General features: G+C 35.1%; 1 protein-coding gene across 3 annotated transcripts in view; it reads right to left on the minus strand.

Annotated features, from left to right (window-relative positions):
* The window catches only part of TTBK2 (tau tubulin kinase 2), a 68,301-nt gene that overhangs the window by 24,132 nt on the left and 23,320 nt on the right, over positions 1-20,849 (minus strand). For 2 of the 3 annotated variants that reach the window (XM_015864699.2, XM_015864701.2), the window contains exons 3-7: positions 19,511-19,658; positions 15,913-15,986; positions 15,028-15,168; positions 11,252-11,356; positions 122-187 (exon numbers count right to left, since the gene is read on the minus strand). In XM_015864699.2, coding sequence (XP_015720185.1) covers positions 122-187; positions 11,252-11,356; positions 15,028-15,168; positions 15,913-15,986; positions 19,511-19,658 — 534 coding nt within the window. The remainder of the gene's footprint in view (positions 1-121; positions 188-11,251; positions 11,357-15,027; positions 15,169-15,912; positions 15,987-19,510; positions 19,659-20,849) is intronic. The other variant, XM_015864700.2, reaches the window with a different exon arrangement.

Genomic DNA, 20,849 nt, shown 5'->3' on the forward strand with positions numbered 1-20,849 from the left:
TATATATAGTATAAATACAAGACAATGTACCAATGGACCAGGATACAAAACAAAATCAATAGCAAATACATTTCTGCTTTCAGTTACGTCAGATGAATATGATACAGTTTTAGATACTCACCCTGTTTCTATGAGCATTGATTGATGCATATCGTACTGTTCCCCGAAAACCAGCAACAGCTCGTGGCTATTAAAGAAAAACAATAAAAAAAATGACTGTCAGAAAGAAGTCCTCTGAACAGTTAAATATGTATCTATCAAGTGGGTGTGGAGCCACAACAAATACCATTTTAAGACTGTTATATTTCAATTTGCTGTGTTATCTCCAAGTTAACAGTGGAAATTACATCAGAAAGCAACATATCATCATTTCTTAAATCATACATCCATCAGTATTTGTTCTCCAGATGCATCGTGTCCTGTTTAGGACATGCATCAAAAGAAAATAATCTGTATGAGAGAAATATTTCTCTTTTTCTTTTCCAATAATGAAATATCACCAGGTATTAAATAGTAAAAGTCTGAGTCTCAAAATTTTGACAGGATCTAAAACGTAACAATTACTTCCAGTTTGCTCAATGCACCAATATATACTTGGCGCAAGTAGGTGCTTATCCAAGTGTACAAGCAATATTTTCCCATACTATTTGCTGAATCAGCAAACAAATAAATTCTGAGAAATTCCAAGATTAAGTACAGCCACAGGTGCATCTCCCAGCCACAGCACGGAAAGCTGAGGCTGAACAACAAACAGCAAGGGTTTCACAACTGGCACTAATTAAAAATAATAATTAAATAATTTAAAGAACCATCTATCTATTATCTAAATGATAATAAAATATATTCTAAACAATGAAAAAATTACAAAGTAGTATTATTATTTTGCCTAAGCCAGGTATGTAATCCATTCTATCCCTCTTGATCAATCATTCTGTATAGAATAAAGAGAACTGCTGGAACTGTGAAGTTTACTTTCCGTTGTACTCTTTTCTTCCCAATCAATAATTCTTTTTGTCTCTTACAACACTGAACCTGACAAACTTGACCTCTATGTCAATTCTTTAAAAATTACAAAATTCTGTACAATACATTGAAAAATCTTGATATACACAGAAAGATAATCACAATACGAAATCATTGCCCTATTAATAAAATACCAGTAATATTGAGAGCTGTCATTTAAGTATATCAGGAGCTGTCATTATTGTCAGTAACCCTATCAATTAAATCCTGCAGCAAGGTGCTTTATAGTGATCTAACAGCTCATATAATCAATGTCTGTTACAGCGATACAATGAGAAATATATTAGTATTAGTTAAAGTGGAAAGTATTTTCTAGGACATTTTTTGTACAACCAGGATCCATTACTTTTGAACGTTGATCTCGCTGCCATTCTTAATTATACCCATGAAATAATTTGCCCTAGAAAGAGGGAGAGTTCCAGTGCTTTCTATTATATTATCTCAGGATCACCTGCCAGGGAAAATGCATGATATATATTTCTATATATTAATTTGTGAAATGAATTCTGAATTCTTTACTTCATTGAGGATATCTAAATCCTTTCCCAACCTGAAGAGCTACTGTCCTGAAGAGTAGCCATAAACCCGATCTAAAAGGATTTGTAACTGTGTTACATTTTAAGACACATTTAAATACATTGTAGTAATGCAGTTGACCGCTGTTTAGAAGTGGTATTACAATGCTATTCAACATTAAATTAATTATACTGTGTTATTTACAAGAATTATGGGTCTGGTAGCCCAAAGCATGTTCACTCGTTCACAAGAGAATTTATAGACTTCTAAGTATCTGCAAAACTTCTCAAACTCCTTCATAGCTCCCCACACACCTTCCATTTCACATAGAGAATGAGAAGCATTCAAGATAACAATAGTAACTTCCTGAATGATTCACTACCTTTTTCTAATTTAGTGGCCTCTCTGCTGCTACTCATGTTGATTTGTTTTTCCCAAAAGTTCCAAGTAAAAACTGAAAAATATTCTTGTAGAACCACTTTTATAGCCACATCTATCAGATCCCATATCCAAGAAACTCGTTACCAAAGCAAAGGAAAATGTCCTTGTTGAGGGGGAAAAAAACAACAGCAACAAAAGAGGAAAAGGAAAAAAAAGAGGTTGGTGGCATTTTTATCATTGAATATTTGGAGCACGTGGCTGCAAAATGCATTTGCAGTAAAGATATGATGAATTTCACGTTTCAGTGCATCTGTGAATTCCACTGACATCCTTGATTAAATGGATCACATTATGTTCCTTCCCAGGACAAATTAAGTAATTAACTCTTAAATTTTTTTTGTGTGTGGGTTTGTTGTTGTTTTTTTTCCCCAAACTCGTTCCCTCCCTTCCCTTTCCCACCCTTGAAAATTAGTGGGTTTTAGTGGCTTTTTTTAAGTCTACTTTTTCACGTAACACCAGTTCTCCCTGGATGTAGCTCTGTCCCAGAAACATTATGAAGGAACTCAGGAGTTACTAGAAAAGGGAGCTACTGCCCCTAAGCACAATTTCTGCAGATTCATGAGGGACACTAAGCTTACAAAGCTGCCCACATCTGCTGGTTCTTTGGTGGGTCAACAGTGGAAGCAAATCATACTCCTTTAACACAGTTCAGTAACTCTAGAAATGCTCTGGGCAGTGTTGAAAATGTTACATGGAATAGAAGGTAGTTTTACACTAGTCACAGAAATGATATAATAAACACGAAAAAAAATAGAACAATAACGGCTTCCTTCTTATTTTATCTGACACACTACAAATACCTTCCTACCAGTCAATGAGCGATCATTCTTAAGTACCTTTAGGTTTTTAGATTGAGAAATCAGCTCAGGCAATGAACATTACCTTCTCAAGACTGTCTATAAAGCTGAATTGTAAAGCTAATATATGAGGATGAAGAGAAGCAGCCACTCTGTTTCCCTCTGTAAAGAATGCTCTTTTCTGTTCATCCATTGGGGATACAATTTAAGGATTTACCTTTCTTTATACCAAATGGCACGTTCTCATCACCCCCCTTTTTGGTGGATATAAGCTTTGCAATTTAATTCACTGCTTAGCATGCATTAGCATCAGTTTAAAGAAAATGAACCATCCTGGGTAAGCAAATATCAGATAGCTGAAACACAATTGCCTTTACAACAAGTAATAAATCACAAGTACTTATCACTCTATGTACAGCTTTTCAAAGCCATACTTCTAGCTCTCTATAAAAACCATTTAAGCTACTAGTAACAGAGTACTCACAGCCCTTATTAAACCATCTCCTACCAACGGTCAGTAGGTATTCTGCTTGGTCTCCATTATACCTAAACAAAAGCTGTGATTTCCAAACTGCTACAGAGTTTCAGTAAGTGCTGTGTAAAGAGCTGAGTTAACATCTAGAAGTACAATTTAATTTCGTTATTGTGGATTCTAACAGGCATGTGGTAACAAATCAAAATTTAGCACCAACTGCCTGTGGTATAAAAAGCATCACAGCAATACTTGGTGCATAAGCTCCCAAGCATTTTTAATCTGGAGTATTTACTTAGGTAATGAGATGCACTAGCTGAAAACAGCAGAGCTTTCAAAACTGATGCATAAGCAGACAGATCGGAGGCTGGAAGTGGTAACAACCTACTATATGTCTATCACAAACCTGAATTCATTCCAGAGAAAAAAAATCACACAGGATACATCTTCCATGTGCTTATTTACTTTGCTGCATGCAATTCCTCTTCTTCCTCTTATACCAGGAATTGGAGGAGAGATTACTGTTAAGAGGAAGACGAACTACTTTATTTAACAAGCTAGTGCACTAGAAGAGGATTTCTCCAGACAGAAGAAATAATGTTTTTCTCATCTCCAGAAGAAGAAAAAAAAAAAAAAAAAAAAAAAGCTTTTTTAATATTATCTTAATCCCCATGTTCTTAGCAGACTTGAGAACTCAGGAACTAATTTTTACTTGTTTGTAAATTACATTACAAAGTTGCTTTAATCCAGTAGTAGACTTATTTAAAGACTGAAGAAAAAAAAAAAGAAAAAAAAAAAAGGCTGACAAGTTAATGTATATTAAAAAAAAAAAAAATCCGTTTCCTTTTTAAACCATTCATAATATATTTTCATAGATCAGAGAAGTTCACAGCTCTGAAAGAATTAAAGACTAGAGATTCTGTTTTCATTTTGGTTTGCTTTTCACCAGGAAAGGAATTCTACTGGATCAAGCCATCTGTCTTTCCATGATAATAGCTTTTAATTTCCAGCAAATAGGGCAGCTCTCAAAGACTTTCAGTTCCTGCAAGTGTATTTTTAATGAAAATTGGTGATTAGAAAACCTAAATTAGTACCGTGACAAACAGGCAGGCAATTAACATTCAATAGACATGGCTCATATCCATCTCGACAACCATCAGTTGGTCAATCAGCATTTTAGGTGGCAAGTAAGCACATGGCTATCCCTAGAATTGTTAGCATCAGCTACTAGGATCCTGATGAAAAAGGCGGGGTGTAATACAGAGCTGAAAACAGTAAGATTTAGAGGGTACAAAGGAAGGAGTACATAAAACCACAGGAAAATAGTCAATTTCACCATTTATGGAATATCTTAAGATTTTTTCAAATATCAAATCCTAGTAGGAAATGGACAGTTGTAGCTTATTCTTCCCCAAAGCATTTAAGCACCCTAAGGAAAATAAAGAAAACGCTAGATTTGAATATTGAACAGTTACACCACACTTCTGAATTTCTAAATTAAATTGTTCTGATTGCTAGGATATGATATGCACGATCCATGCACCACTGAAAATAAAGAAAAAAGAACAATATACCTCTTAAATAAAAAAAGTATTGTACTACAAGCATTAAACCTTTTCCATAATGCAGCAATTTATCAGCCTTTTCCTTCCGGCAGAATATTAATAGATTATAAATGCTATTTTTCACCCAAACCACAAAGACTCTTCCTCTCAATGAAATTCCCATCTTTAGGTGTTTGGCTTTTTTGTGTTTTATTTATTTATTTATTTTGTGCGTGTGTGGATTTTTTTGTTTTGTTTTTCATTTCTCGTTTCATCATTGCAAGAATATTCCACAGAGATGTTGCAAAATAATATCACACTGCATGAAATTAATCTATTCACTCTACTTGTGTTACCCTTTAACTTGACTCACAGTGCTAATTTTTTTTTTTTCAACTCTTACATTAACTCACTGCCTGCCTTTTTCACACACAACACCAGCTGGATGATTTCCTTCATTTCTTCTTTGACACTGATTCAATCAAACTCACAAGAATCCTGCTCAGTGGTTACTAAAATTTCAACATATACATTTAAAGACTGTGTCTTAAGGAGCTGTCGTCTTCATTTCTGAAGGAAGTTATGGCAGAGTAAATAGCATTACACTGGTAGATATAACAGCACTATATATAATGTGCTACTTCAGAAACTTTTGAAACCTAACAGTCTAAAAGAAAATAATGCCTGCACAAAACTCTACAAACTAAATCCCTTGTCTTTCCTGTAAATTAGCACTAACTCAGACATGCAGCCTCAAAGGTTTAGTGTTACAGTTCTTCCAACTAATGCAGATTTCTGCTTACAGAAAGCAATGACACAACCACACAACAACAACAAAACAAACGGCTCTTCACTTAGTCTCTCCAGTGAATAACCATTAGGCAACATTTCCATTTAGGACATTTTGACATAAAAATTTAAGGTTTCTTCAGTTTCTCCTGAGATTCAAGAAAAAAAATAAAAATTAACGACCTTCCACTCTTATCAGCTCAAAGACCATGAAGAGAACAATTAAGGAGTACATAGGAGATTAAGAATGAGGCTGCATGTTTACTCCTTTCCATATGATATCTCTGATTTAAAATAGGAATTCCTTTACTATATGACTTAAACTATAAAGATATACAAAGCTGTAATAATTCAGTTCAGACTCTTAGAACTCCATTTACTGAAACAAAGCTGGTTTTCTTTAAAGTACTACATTTTTTTTCTAAGTTCTTAACCATTAAATACTTACATCAAAACTTAAAAGGAAACCTTGCAAACTTCATCTGTTTCCAAAAATTCACATAATGTAGTCTAAGTGATGCAGATTTAGTGAAGACTAAAAGCATAGTTTTAGATTATTTATTCTTCAAACATTTCCTTTGTTCTACAGTAGCAAAATGTAGAAAACATAATGTTACAGACATAAAAAAAGCAGAAGCGAGTGTAACAGGAAGGGACTGTCAGGTTTCCAGAAAATAATGCTCTCTTCCAACACTGCCTCTGAATCATTACTTATTAATAAAAATATTTATTTTAGAAACAATGAACATACAGTAAAGAGTTTTTCACTCTTACCACAGTTCTATTTGGCAGCTGAATTACATCACATTAATCTCTACTGTTCCTTCTTCTGTTTTTATTTGAGCCACAAGAGCTGAACTGATTGTTGCTAATTGCTGTAGAAACACACGATCAGAATATCATTCCAATAAACTAAGATTCATAGCATACAGATATTATATTTTCCTTTATTTTCTTTATTACTACTTCTTCACTCTGCATCATTTCACCATGTATTTTTTCCCTAAATGATTTATCTGCCAACAGCCTAAATATATACTGCATACGAAAGCTAGAAAGGAATATTTTATAGATAATAACTTATTAACATGGTTTATTTCTTTCATCAGCTTCCCTGCAACCAGATTATTTCTATGATAATAAGGAGGATTGTGCAACAGTATCATTAGTTAGGTACAAAAGTAATAAACAGAACCTTTGCTGAGCCTAAGCAAATGAACCCTATAGGAGTGTTGCAAAGCCCTGCGGTGCCTTGCCTGAGGAGCTGCATAGCTCCTGCTCCACGCCAAGAGATGCTTCCTGCTATGCTCAGCGTGTACGTAGCACCTACAACTAACTACCAGGACACTCCTTTGTCACCTTCCTCACTTGCAGCCTAATAACACAGCAGCGCAATCACTAGTGAAACTAGTGAAACAGGACTCCAGTAGCATCACACAATAATGACAACCAAAATAGAAGGGTAAAATAGAAGAAACTGTAGTAAATGATAAAGAAATAATCAAGTGATTGCTGAAAATGTTATCAGAAGAGAGAAGGCACGTGGATGAGTTTTAGAGAAGTTTACAGAAGCTTCAATGAGTAAACTATGTTTTACTGACAACTTGAAGGTAAAATGAAGTGAAGAAGGGGAATTCAACAGTTTATTGCAAATATAAGTCACAACAGATGTTAAAGACAGGAAAGTGAACTGAGGAGTATGAAAAGATTTTAAGAAAAATAAATATCTTTTAACTTGTTTCGATGAAAAAAATCCATCTCGAACTAATCACATCACTGTGTAATGTAGTGTTACAGACTGAAAGAACATCAGTGGGAAAAGATAGCATAAGGTAAATGCCAGCAACAAAGTGCTTCTTGATGGGATGAAACAACCACTGAACAGCATATTTAACAAAATGATGCGGACCATTACCCTGCTGCAATCTGGCGTTCAATAGATTTGGACAGGTTTGGAAGAATGGCTTTTTCAACCAGTTAACATATTTCAACACATTTAATATTTTAACATATTTAGCCAATTATTTGCTATATACTTTATATGACACAACTCCCAGTAACATTTTGGTATTATTTGGCGTATTTTTCATGCAATCCACTGCCATTTAATACTGTATTTCTAAAAGATGTCCAAGTTGTTCTTGAATCTTGCTTCAGTTGGTGTCACTGAAAGTAGAGAATGTATCAAGGACTGCTGAATATATAATGCATCTTCTTACCCTTTACATAAAATGATAAATTTTACAACTCTTGAAGCTGACTGCAGTGCTGCCTATTCTTTAAACTTAATGGGGGTGGGGGGGGAGGTAAGCGTGCCTTAGCTTAATCTGAACTTTCACCCTAAGCAAAGTTCAGTAGCTATTCTTGAAAACTTCACGTGTGTAGTCTCTTATTTACTATAGAAGCAAGCAGTCAAAGTACTACCAAGGAAAAGCTGTTGACACAAATTCTTAATAGACACTGAGGCAAACATAGAGAAGACCACCAGTTTTAGTTGGCACTGTCTACAGGCCACCTCTCTGGCTTTTTTTATTTTTCTAAGTAATGACACTGTTTGCAGATCAAACTATAACAGCATTTACTTGAAAAGAATATTGAGAAGCATGTATGAGTATCAATCTTTAATGTCTGTGGGTCCAATCAGCCTTCAGAGAGAACAAAACATTCACAGCAATCGTTTTTCTTGCAGCACTACGACTTCATCACTGCTTCTTTAATTCTCTAAATCATCCCACTTTCTTGCCCATCTTAAAAAGCATTTAATCAATGCACTGCCTAATCCTTCATTACCATGAGAACTATGTCCCATTCTTACCACAGAAATAAACGATCCATAACTCTACCTTCTTATGCCAAGAAGACAAGAAGTTAAGGTAGAGTAAGATGGAAGTATTCTCTAGTCCTCCTCAGCAATCAAAATCATTCAGAATATTACAGGAAATGCCATGTAATTCAAATACGTAACACTTCAAAATCTTCATAAAGTAGAAAAAACAAACAAAAAATCCATACGAATAAGAGTATGCATATACTCATATATATATTCTCTCTCTTATGTATATTCTCTCTCTGTATTCTCTGTATTTAACTGAATTAAGACAGACTTCGAAAGCTTTCAAAATGTATTTAATCTAAATATGATAGGTTTTGATATTTACCAATACATTCCTGTGCAGCATTCCAGAAGGGTTGTTGTTCGGTTTTGCGTTTTTTTGTTTGTTTTGTGTAGAATTCAGTTTCTTAAAGTAATTTCCAAGGACACCATCTGTTATTGTCCAAAAGTGAAATTTCAAGATAAAAATTAACTTGCTGGAAAACCCTCAGAAACTGAGAGTGCAAAGGAAAGGCAATCAGCCTTTAACTGAACTTGTACAAAAACATCTGAATAGACTAATGTGCTTGTCTTTTGACGTGAGTAGTTTTGTAACCATTTGCCTAGAGAATAAAAAGATCTAGGCATTTGCATTCACAGCTGCCTTCAGTGTTGGTTTTTTTTCTATTGGTCAGGCTGCACCACTACTGCTGTATCTTCTGCTTCAGCAGGTCTCACAATTCTGCTACTGTCTGCTTACTCAGTGCTTCACAGTATCAGTAAAAAGCACAGATAACTCCTCAGAAAATACTGGTGGACTCTTATTTCCTTTGGATTTAAATACTTCTGTTAACGTTCAAAGTAAGAATCTTGTGACTTCTTTAATGCAAAGCCTAACAGAGAAACTGTACTACATTTCCTAGCTGTTCAAACAGGTCACAACTTCTAGCTCGGCAAGGTTGAAGATTTCAAATTTCCAAATAAAACATGGCAATTTAGATCTAAAATATTTAGATCTGAATATAACGTTAATGTATTTTTTAAATATATTTTAAATAATTACTGGGAAGTTTACACACTTGATATTAAGATCATGCTAAATGAGAATGAGGACTCTGCTGAAGTAGTTAACAACCCAAAATCTATTCACTGGGAGAACAGGAGGAAGTTGAGGAAAACAGTCATAGAGTAACTCTTCCTTTGACCCAAGAAGCAGGCCAGCAATTTATTCCCCACACCATTTGCTCCTTCCTTAACAGCCTATATCATCTCCAGCAATTCTTATTCTACTTCCCATATGTGTTTTTCACTCTTTGAATCTTCTCAGTTACCAAAAAAGGTTCCTGCCACCAATCCCATGTTGCCTTATTGACCTACATTCTAGAATTTCGTTCTACATCTACACAAAATACTTGCATCCTAGTACTGGCTCAATATGAAAAGTTTTCTTTCAGAAGCCTATGTATCTCTACTAGTCAGATACGTCTCTGGTAAGTACAAAGGGAACACCTATCTTTTTCCTTCCCCCCTCAGTGCTGCTCTAGTTATAAGAGATTACAGTGTCAAAATTATAGATAGATTAAGATGAATAATTACTTCAGTTACATTGTAGGGCACTGCAATGAAAAACAAAAGGCAAGAGTTGTGTTGATACAAAACAAAGCTATAATAGAATATTACTGTTATTACTCATGTTTTCTGAAACTAGTACCATTGTGCGTGCTAACATGTACATACTGAATTACAGAATCTTGAGAATTGCTTTCTTTTCAAAATTAAGGTCTGTTTAAAAAGAAACATTAGAGGCAGACAAACATATAGAAGACAAGAACACTGATAATTAGAAAAAAGAAGTTTAAACTACTTAAATTGTTTAGCTCACCTTTCCAACAGCAGCAGCCACTCTGTTGGTCTCCCCTGCTCTTTGCTTTCATTGCAATGTCCAGCATTATGGCTGAAGGAATAGAGTACAGCAGAACCTCGCTAATTTACCTTACTAATTCACACACCTCATAATTTGCACACAAAAGTTTGCCACTTTCCCAACTCCTTAGGAAAAAAATCAAATTGAAAATCCTGGACAGGTAGATTCTATCAGTCACATGGTTTTACATTAATAAATACAATACACAATATTGACTATTCATTAGTCAATGAATCATTCAACAGTACAGTATTCGTTATTATAAAAACATAAATCAATGAAGACTATGCTTTTCATTTAAACATTACCAAGTATCATGGTACTGAACTGAAACTTGGAGATTTTGGAAGGGACTCGCACCAGTGAATTAGGGAGGCTCTACTGTACTTAAACTGTCCTCATTGATATTCTTTTCTCAACAATTTTCTCCCAATTGCAACACATGGACAAATACCAACTACACTTAGCTACATCCTACTAATATTATAATTAATGTCCTATCACTGCTTTAACTATTTAGACCTTCCCTTTCAGAAGGCTATTCAGTTTACTGTTGGGTTTTTTTTCTGCTCACATTTTTTTTGTGTAATAAAGAATACGCATTACCAAGTGAAACTCAGTGCTGATAAAGTACTCTGATACAGATTTGCTTTCACAAATCAAATGATCCAGTACCCATAAAAATCATGGAGTAGACCTGTGCTTCAAGCCAGAAACAAGATTCATCTCTAACTGCCAGACTTTTAATATAACCAATACATCAACTGGCATTTCTGATCTGGGATCATGCTTGTCAAGTTTATGTAAGTTACCAGTTCAATGCCATTCATACACTTCTCCAGAAAAAAAAAAGAAAAACAAACAAAAAGAAATGATGTATTACCACATTTAATTAACCACACTGACAATTGATAATTTAGAAAAGAATCTTACTGGTCGGACATCCCCACATGAGTTCGTAAATTGTCGTGCCAAGCCAAAATCCAGCATATAACACTTCCTACAGGTGCTAGGAAAACGTCCCATTGCAAAGTTAGACTAGGAAGAAAAACAAATACAGATATACATTTTTGTATACAATATGTATATTCACAACATAAAATACATGTGTGTGTGTGTAGATATGTTATAATACGCGTACATAGTAACACAGTTACACCAACACATAAAATCCACATTCTACTTCTCTACCTTTCCTTCCATACTTTCAGTCCATTTAATTTTCCACTGAATTAGAAGAAAACATTAAGATCAAACACTCAGCTTGCCATATCTGAAACAAAAATTGATTGCTACCTGACCTTATTACTTAGAGTCAACAAATTTTTAGCAAGAATTCTCCATCCACCTCACTAGTTCATATTTTTGGATCTGGGCATTAAAAACAAAAACTACTGACCTATGGGTTAACAAAGTCATCTAAACAAATGCACTAATAACATATACAAAGAATACAGAAGAGAGAGTGCAAACTTATTTTACATGAGTGAGGAAAAATAAGACTATAAAAAAAAAAAAACAACAAAAAACAGTAGGAGCTGGAAAGTTAGTGAGGATTTATGGAGAAAATTTACTGTGAAAATTCATTCTGATGTAATTTTTTATTTGCCTCTGTGGATTAACATTCCACATTAAACCTGTAAAACAAAACAAAACACATTGGCTGAATTGTTTCAAGTCTATCTCCTATCAAATCCCTTCAAAATGTGTTACATAACATAAAAAGATTGAAATGGTTCTGCGACATGAAATTGCAACTAGACATCCGAGCAAGATGGAACTTACACCAAAATAACTCTGGAAAACCTACTTCTGCTTTTGTGCTAAGGGAGCTCACAGTACTCAAAGTCCGTTATTCCGGATTTCACTTATCTTTGGGAAAATCAGAGCCTTGAAGAACAATGCATCTCATGCAAATCTGAAAAGAGTAATACCTGAAAGAGGTCACAAACCTATGTCTGGACCAGAGGAAGAAAAAAGTTTGAGTAGCTTCATTGCACTCTTATAAGTTCAGTTTTCACAATTTGCTGCAAAATATCACAAGGCAGCAGCAAATATTCAAACCTTAATCTGACCTTTTTGCAAAAGAAAAAGCAGAGATTCCACCAAATAGCACATAGGCAATATACACTTCAATATGAATCATTTGTATCAGATTCCACAGCTACAGCATAGAGCACAACTTCCTAGTTGAGTATTAATGATACATGTGCTACTTTCCTGAACACTTTTTGTCAGTAACCAGTAACTTCTACAAGGGAAAGAAAACAAACTAAACAGGAGAGTGATTACTTGCTGATTGGGATAACCACTCAGAGCTGAAAATCTGAAATAAAAATACACCTTTGGACAAGGGAGCTCTTTTCAAAACACTTTCTAATTTCTAACTAGATAGAAAATCACAGATGGAGTCAGAGACAAGCTAGACATGCTAAACAACCCTTACTGATCCATTTCTCACTATAGACAACAAACATAATCTGGACAATATTTAAAGTGTTCATAAATGTAGCTGTACTAGATGACAAATGTGTACCAAGTAAAGAATCAACAATAAACAGCAGGAGATTGCAATGAGAAATTGCAGGGAAGAACGTACATCAAGTAATATCATTGATTGATGGAAAATCTTGTTGAAGAATGCATCGATTCCACCTTAACAGTACCAGCCACTAATACATATGAGAAGCCAAAAAATATACATTAAGAACTGTAACAAGATAAAAGGAACATTTCAATCATGTTCAAGCTTCACTTTGACGAACTTGAAAGGTTATAATAGATAAGATTCACACCAGAAGACTCATCATTGCAACATTCCAAAAAATTGAAGTGCTTGTTCCTTGCTTCTCATTTGAAGTATGCAATTATACAATATGCTACCTCCAAAAGCTTGACCATTTTAGTAAACTGCAAGATAGAAATCTTGAAGCAAAGCTTCAAGAACAGAAAACCACTCTGATGAAAAACACAAAGCTACAATAGTAAATCCAAGCGTTTGGCGTTACCCCCCCAAAATCTACCAGATTATATATTTACATTTACATACATGCATTGCTTCATTTCAGAGATGGACAGTAAAAATCAATCAAAACTGTGTATTGACACAGGTGTGATCAACACACATACGCTCTTACTCGCAAGACGCTACAGATAAGAGCTGAAGTGTTAACTGTGGTAAACTGCAAGGAGGGCTAAGTTCTCAAAGCAATGACGAAAAAGAACAAGGTGACTGTAATTACAAACCAACACTAATTAATAGGAAAATTCTACACTGATGAATAAAAATCCGGTTTTCTATTTTCATTTTTTCCTTTTATCACACACAGATCATTCCAAAAGTAATGCCTCATTTACTTCAGTGAAAATGACAACAGATACATGCTTCACAATTACACTATTAGATAAAGCAAATTCTCAGTTACAAAACGCTATTTTTCAACACAGTCATCACCATTTGCTATGTTTATTTCTCTAGCTATGAATGATCTAGAGCCTGCATCCCAGGCTTGTAAAAATCTGCCCCAATGGAGATGAACCACTGTTTCACAGCTGCGATGACATCGTTGTTGCTACAAAAAGGTTGCCCATGGAGTCCATTGTTCATCTGCCCCAACAGATTATAGTCAAAAGGTGCCAAATCCTCACTATGCAGTAGCTGGGGTAGGAGAGTCCAGTCAAGAAAGGCAACATGCTCCGAAGTCTTCAAAGTGGCATGGAGCCTGGCATTTTCATGCTTCAAGAGAAATACTGTCATCTTCTCTGGCCAGAAGAATCCTTCAGCTCAGTCAGCATCCTGACATAGTGTTCAGAATTGATGGTTTGTCTGGGTTCCAGGAAATGCAGAAGGATCACCCCTTTCCTATCCTAAAATACAGTACCTATCATTCTATCTGCTGAGAGCTGTATCTTGAACCTTTTCTCGACAGGAAATTACGTTGCCACTCCATGGACTGCTGTTTCGATTCCAGCTCATAGTGGTGATGCTGTGCCTCATCATCAGTAATGATGCTATCCAGGAAACTGTCACCTTCACCTTCTTATTGGTTTAGTAGTTCATGACAAACTTGCCGTGTACTTTCTGGTCCCACATGAGCATTCATTGGGCTCACATGGCATAAACTTTACAGTATTCCAAGGTTGCTAACATCATTTCCAATACATCAAAGCTGATGTTCAGCTCTGTACAGTTCCCTTGTCAAAATCCATAGATTTGTGTGGGCGACCTGATTGAGGTTTTCTTCATTTCATGGCGTGAAAGCCACACATGGCCATCCGGAATATGACTTCTCCTTCATGTCACTGTTGCCACTGCTGAAATGCACCACTGTGATAACATCCGCTGTCTGGTCTCCATAAACATTCAGCAAACATCAATGAATGTCAACGGGTCTAATTTCTTCTACATGGAAGAATTCAATTACACGCTTTGCTTCACACACACTTCCATGTCAGCTGCCATTTTGTCAAACTGCCCCTTCTACTACCATCTGTAGCATAGCAACAAAATGTAATGGAGTATTTGTGGGAAGGTTCAGCCCCTACTGCCACGTGACTGATGTTCACCTCTGATGTCATGGGCCAGTATTATAATATGGGAGGCATTACTTTTGCAGCAGCCCTCACAGAACCCAACACATAGAATTCTTATTTCTGCAGCCATCCAATGCCCACATATTTGGCTGTTTTGTTTTAACAATCAGACTTACCGGTTTTATGTCCCTGTGCAGAAATCCTACAGAGTGAATACTTTCAATAGATTCCAAAATCTGCCTCCCAAGCCGTAGAGTGGTACTAATTGTGAATGTTCCCCGAGACTGGCTCCGGCGCAGATCTGCCAAATTTCGACCCTGTCAAATTAAAACAACATTTAAAAAAACAAATATAAAAATAAAAAAATAAAAAAATCCACCCTACTATCAACATTCACTGATAGCATAAGGTCTTCCTATCACATCTTTAGCTATGGTGGTTGACCACAGAATATTCTTATTACTTTTTTTCATATTTAAGGCTAGCACAGCTAATGAGTAGATGTTCCCAAATATCTCCGATATTACATATATGAATTATTTTTAAAAATATTATTTTAGTATCTTTCTACAGCTAAATAATATGGACCAAAATAATCTCTATAAAACAACACACGTTTCTCCATCATGGATGCTTGAAAAAAAGTCAGACAGAAAATACCCACAACTACTTTACACTCTTTTTTTTTTTTAGTACACAATTTATTTAATGAGTGACTATATCTTAGATGATTTAACAAAACAGATGAAAAAATATTCACATAATGCAGTAAATACACTCCCATGGCATCACAGAACCGCTGGTCTATCAAAATAACCAACAGTCAACAATATGACTAACAGCTCAATTCTTTATCCAGCGCTATATCCACCAGGACCACCCACTTCTTCATCCTGCATTCCTATTAACCAAGGTCATAGAGGACAATAATACCATAATTTTAAGTGTTAATCACAGATTCTATCCTTTCTTGAAATTTCACTGTTTTCATACTATTTTCACAATTGGATAATAAAACAAAACACACAAGCAAACATTTGTGCTCTGTTTGGTACACTTACCTGCAACTGCATGACCACATAGTTAAATCTGTCATTCCTTCCACATCCAATAAATCTACAGACATGATCCTTTCCTGAAGGAAGAATAAGAAGAAACAAATAAGCCCATAGCAATGAAAATATGTGTTTTTTAAACCTTTAAAGAAATCTCTATAATTTCTGCAAATACATAAGTGCCAAACAATAACTAACATTGCTTTTTCCATTTCCTCCTTCCACTCATTTAAGTGAAATGGAAAGTAATACAGACAACATTGTTTTATGAAAGATCTATAGCAAATTTCTCAAGATGAAGTTTTGTATATTCATTGCTGCCATTTCCAGTTAATGAATTAACATCTCAAACATTTATGACTCACAGTCACTGTGGGTATGCTGAAGTAACAAGTTCAGAGAAACACATCAGTCCACTTTTTCACTGTTAAACTCATCTAAGAACTCCAATAAGCATTCAAAACTTGGTTTGTCCAAGTAAATCCCTTTTACCTGAAGCCTCAATTCTAACTGTGTGATAAATTCTTTCAAAACTAATTTTCATTAAGAAACTGAAAAAGTGGCAAAGGGACACTTTTTTTTTTTTTATATAGGGCCTAAACACATTATTCAAATAACCTAACCCTCTTAAACTCCAGTGTAACACCGTGTACCTATTACACCTTTGCAGATACCTTGAGATCCTTTTCTCTAAGTGTATAACATCTGTAAGCCTGTGAATGGGGAGGAGTGAGGAGAAATAAAACATGAGTAGGCTGCAGCAAATGGCTATGGCCTTGGAAAGACTTCTAGCCAGAGAGGACCAACAACCATTCCATAAGTTGCGCTGTATCACTACAGCTAGTTTTGTGGACCACACCAGAGGGAACCCATCATCAAATTATGCTGCAGAGATGTAAATGAGGAAGATAAGAGTTGGTGAGGTTGTGAGACAGAAACCAGCTGAGGGAGTCTCACTCTCGCTGAGTGAGATACGACAAATCTGTCTTCTCTGATGTGACTGTGTGAACAGATGGCCTAACAACATGATTAAATAGAACAACCATCTGTTGCAGCAGATTTCTTTCAAAAAACAGCGTTTAAAGAGTTAAACAGTACTCTGCCAACAAGAATTAGGTGACAGCATCATAGGCATGAAAAATAAAGGGAACTATTGGTAATTGAACTATAATAGATGGCCATATCAGTCAACATAATCCTCCCTCATAACTATGTGATAAGTCATATACCTCCTCATATATTTAAGCATGTTTTGATAGTCCAGAGTCCTAAAAGAGCTTCTTGGAAGCTTTTCTTTATTCACTTCACTGCATACCTACAAAGTTATGACTCATTTCACTCATGCAATGAAAGACCACACTGCTCTAATTTTCAAAATTTCTCAGTGCAAAAATAATAGAAAAATACTACAGCCCTGCACTTCTGCCAACATCTACGCTCATTTCAGTTTCACTGTTGCTGTGAAATAATATTCTAGTACAGAAATGCTCTAAAGCATCATCATAGCCATGAAAATGTGCACAGATCTAGTAAAGGCTAGACTGGGACACATTACACCTACTTGTTTCTTTAAACCTATTTCTTCCTAACTTTCCCAGAAAATATATGAGATTCTGTGTATTTTTAAATAAATCAGCCTCATACTTAGTGAGAATTCTGAACAATGCAGTCACCTGACACTAGCAGTGAGGCAAACACCACGCCTTTCATTACCCACTAGTCACAGAGCAAACCTTCCAAATATAAGCAAGAAAAGGATTTTCATGATGATTACATTCCATCTGATTTATGTTCAAAACATCTACAACACCCTGAAAGTAAGACAGCGTGAGCCCCTTGAGAACAAAATAATAATTATATGCAAATACATACATACCTATATTGAAATGTGCCAAAAAGGGATAGAGCAAGACAAAAGTTGCTATTACTAGAGACTTGCTATTAGAAGGTAGTAACAAAAGTATCCTAAAAGAATTGTCTATAATTTCATATTTTGAAAATCTTTAAGTCTACCAAAGAAAAAAAAAAAAGTCAAAAATAAGAAAAAAATATAAGAAACGAAGCATTTAATAAAACTATATTCTTTGGGAAGCAATGACAAAGTTTTTCTCTACTCCCCATGTTATTTATTTTTATTGGTTTCTTTTTTCCAACAGATTTTTAGCTCTTACTCACTGAAAACTTACGAAGGTAGAGAAGTTAATGGAAATAGTTCCTGTGTGTCAAGATCTTATGCAAACTATTTTGCTCTAACATAATCCAACATCTTATTAGATAAAAATTCGTCAAGTACAGATAAAAATACACACACAGAAATCAAGTTACATATCTCTGTGAACTACAGGTCTCGACATATCCATAAAGTTCATCTTTGTCTCATCAGTTACCAAAGTCACTTCCCTGATTATCCACAACATTCATCACCTAAAGTCAGTGCAGTTGCACTGTACTGTGCCATCTGAACAGCAATATCTAACGGTCACTTCCAGCATTAAAAGTTACACATCTCTAAATGTTACATTTCTAGACCAATGCTAATACACAAAGAAAACAGACTCCCTGAGTCTTCTTTCTCAGCTGTGTATTAATAGATGTTTTTGTAAAATTCCTTAAAAAGATATGAACATAGGAACAGTTTGTTAACACTATCACATGTGACATACTTGCCCTCTTAAATCTATAGAGGCTGTCAATTTCTGTAGCAATGTGACCTTTGCAGCTGATTAGGCAGCACCATATGTCATGCGCATTTTGTTTTATTCGAACTCAGAGTTCAGAAAAAATCTGGCTGCTGACAGAGACCAATAAATTAGTCACAGTCTTCCAGATTCAGAATAAATTGTTTAAAGAGAAAAGACACTTTTCAAACACTCTTTCTGTTCACATGTTGTGAAAAGCAGTGAAGAGATACCTGTGCATGCATATCTATATTACCTGCTTCAGACCTTAAAGTATTAAACGTACATCGAAAGTGGGTACCCAAAGCTACAATTCTCAATAGTCGAGGAACTGAACCCTAAGAGTATTCCAGATACTAATAATCACTTTTTCTTCAAGTTACAGGATTTAAATTTTGTGGTTTTGGGGTGGTTGTTTGTTACTGTTGTTGTTTGTTCTGTTTCTGGTATAGTGTTGTTTTTTGTTGTTTTTTTTTTTAATTATGCTTCCAATTTCAAGCTTAGAAACCTCTTTACAGTTACTGACAAGAGAAAAAGAAATAGAAGTATCCTTATTACTGGTGCTACATGAAGGACCAGCAATTCAATGCTAGATCAGCTTTTTTGTTTCTGTTTTTTAACCGCCTCCTTTTTCTGTACAAAAAAAAAAAAAAAAATCTAGAGAAAAAGGTAAAGAGCACAAACATATCCAGAATAAAGTACAGCTGAACACAGGCTCTGCAAGCAATTGCAATTTTTTTTTTCCCTTCATTTCATCCTGTTTCAAAGAAAAGGTTAATTGTAGTAAAACTTTCAGTGGCCAAATGAGCAAAAAGAGAATATGGAGAGTACTTACTCAAACTATGACTGTGTTACGATTGTTATTATTATTATTTTTTAAGATACACTGACATGCTACTTCCTGCATAGCCAGGCTATAGTCCTACCTTGCAGTTTCTTCAACACAGCTACTTCCATTTTCAGCACTTGCTTTGGTTGCTGAGCTGACTCGACCTTCAGCGCCACATTCTCCCGAGTAAGCAAGTCCAACGCATCGTAGATTTCTCCAAATCCTCCGCCTCCTATTTTTCTTAACTACATTGAAAAAACAAAAACACACACACACACAAAAAAAAAAAAAATTAGAAAAGGAGGAGAAGGAAGGAAACAAAACATCAATACTTCTTCAAACTGTCTTCCAAACTGCCAACACTGTTGTAACAGATTTTAGATTCATCTAATTGTACCCTTTGCTAAGTAAAGACCTATTGAAAAAAAATCCATAAATATATGGTTAATTGCACAAAATTTGGAATTCTAGGAAAATGAGTTAATACACGGTATCCATCTGCACTAAACTTTCTCAGTTTCATACAGTGTAATAGTACAACTCCCAGCACGAATCTGACCAAAGTCAGCATGCTGAATATATGCTTTCCTCAAATAGCCATATGCTACCCAGAGACCTTCAAAATGTCACCGTACGTTTGTTTCTTAAAATAATCTTCCCCTCAGAAATATAAGTACTGAATAATAAAGGTACAAAAGCTCTTGGGGGTTACTACAAAAAGACCGAATTTTCTATTCTGTGCAGTGATTTACGCATGACAGAAAAAAAAGATTATCTTCAAGTATGTATATTAAATGTTACTTAGTAACTCGTAGTTCTTATTATCATACATACTAAAGGAACAGATACCACTACAAAATTCATCTGTTTGAGGAGGACGTAAATAGAATGCTCCTGGCATACACTACATTCAGAGTAAATCCTGATAGTTGTGTTTTCACTCTGCTCATAGCAGACAAGGACCAGACTCTTTCAGTATCAAAACATCAGTGTTATTTCATATGATATTTTCATATTGTGAACTCTCCTGCAGCTACCATTCTTCAACTGGTACAGGAGAAAAGGAGACAAGGCGAACTTACCCTAGGGAATATACTTACTTTTCATTTTAATTTTTTAATATATTTTACCTTGAAATGTATGACACGGTTTTCTAAATGTCATTTGAAAACGTAGATTTGCTCAGGTTATATGACTACAGCATATTAAATGTTGTCTAAACATTCTAGAGATCTGGAAAGCAGCAACACGCTAATTCTGCTAATTCTGAACATTGTCTCCTAATCCAGACAACCAACCATGTGTCCAAAAAGGAAAAAGCACTTAGAAAAACAAAAAAATAGCCTACTCACTTTCTTGCATTTTTCAACCCAAATCAGACCACGTGAAATTTTTATTCTGTATGACTACAACAACACTCAGTAATTCATTGTGCA

The sequence above is a fragment of the Coturnix japonica genome, chromosome 5 (genome assembly GCF_001577835.2).
Source record: "Coturnix japonica isolate 7356 chromosome 5, Coturnix japonica 2.1, whole genome shotgun sequence".
Lineage (NCBI taxonomy): Eukaryota > Metazoa > Chordata > Aves > Galliformes > Phasianidae > Coturnix > Coturnix japonica.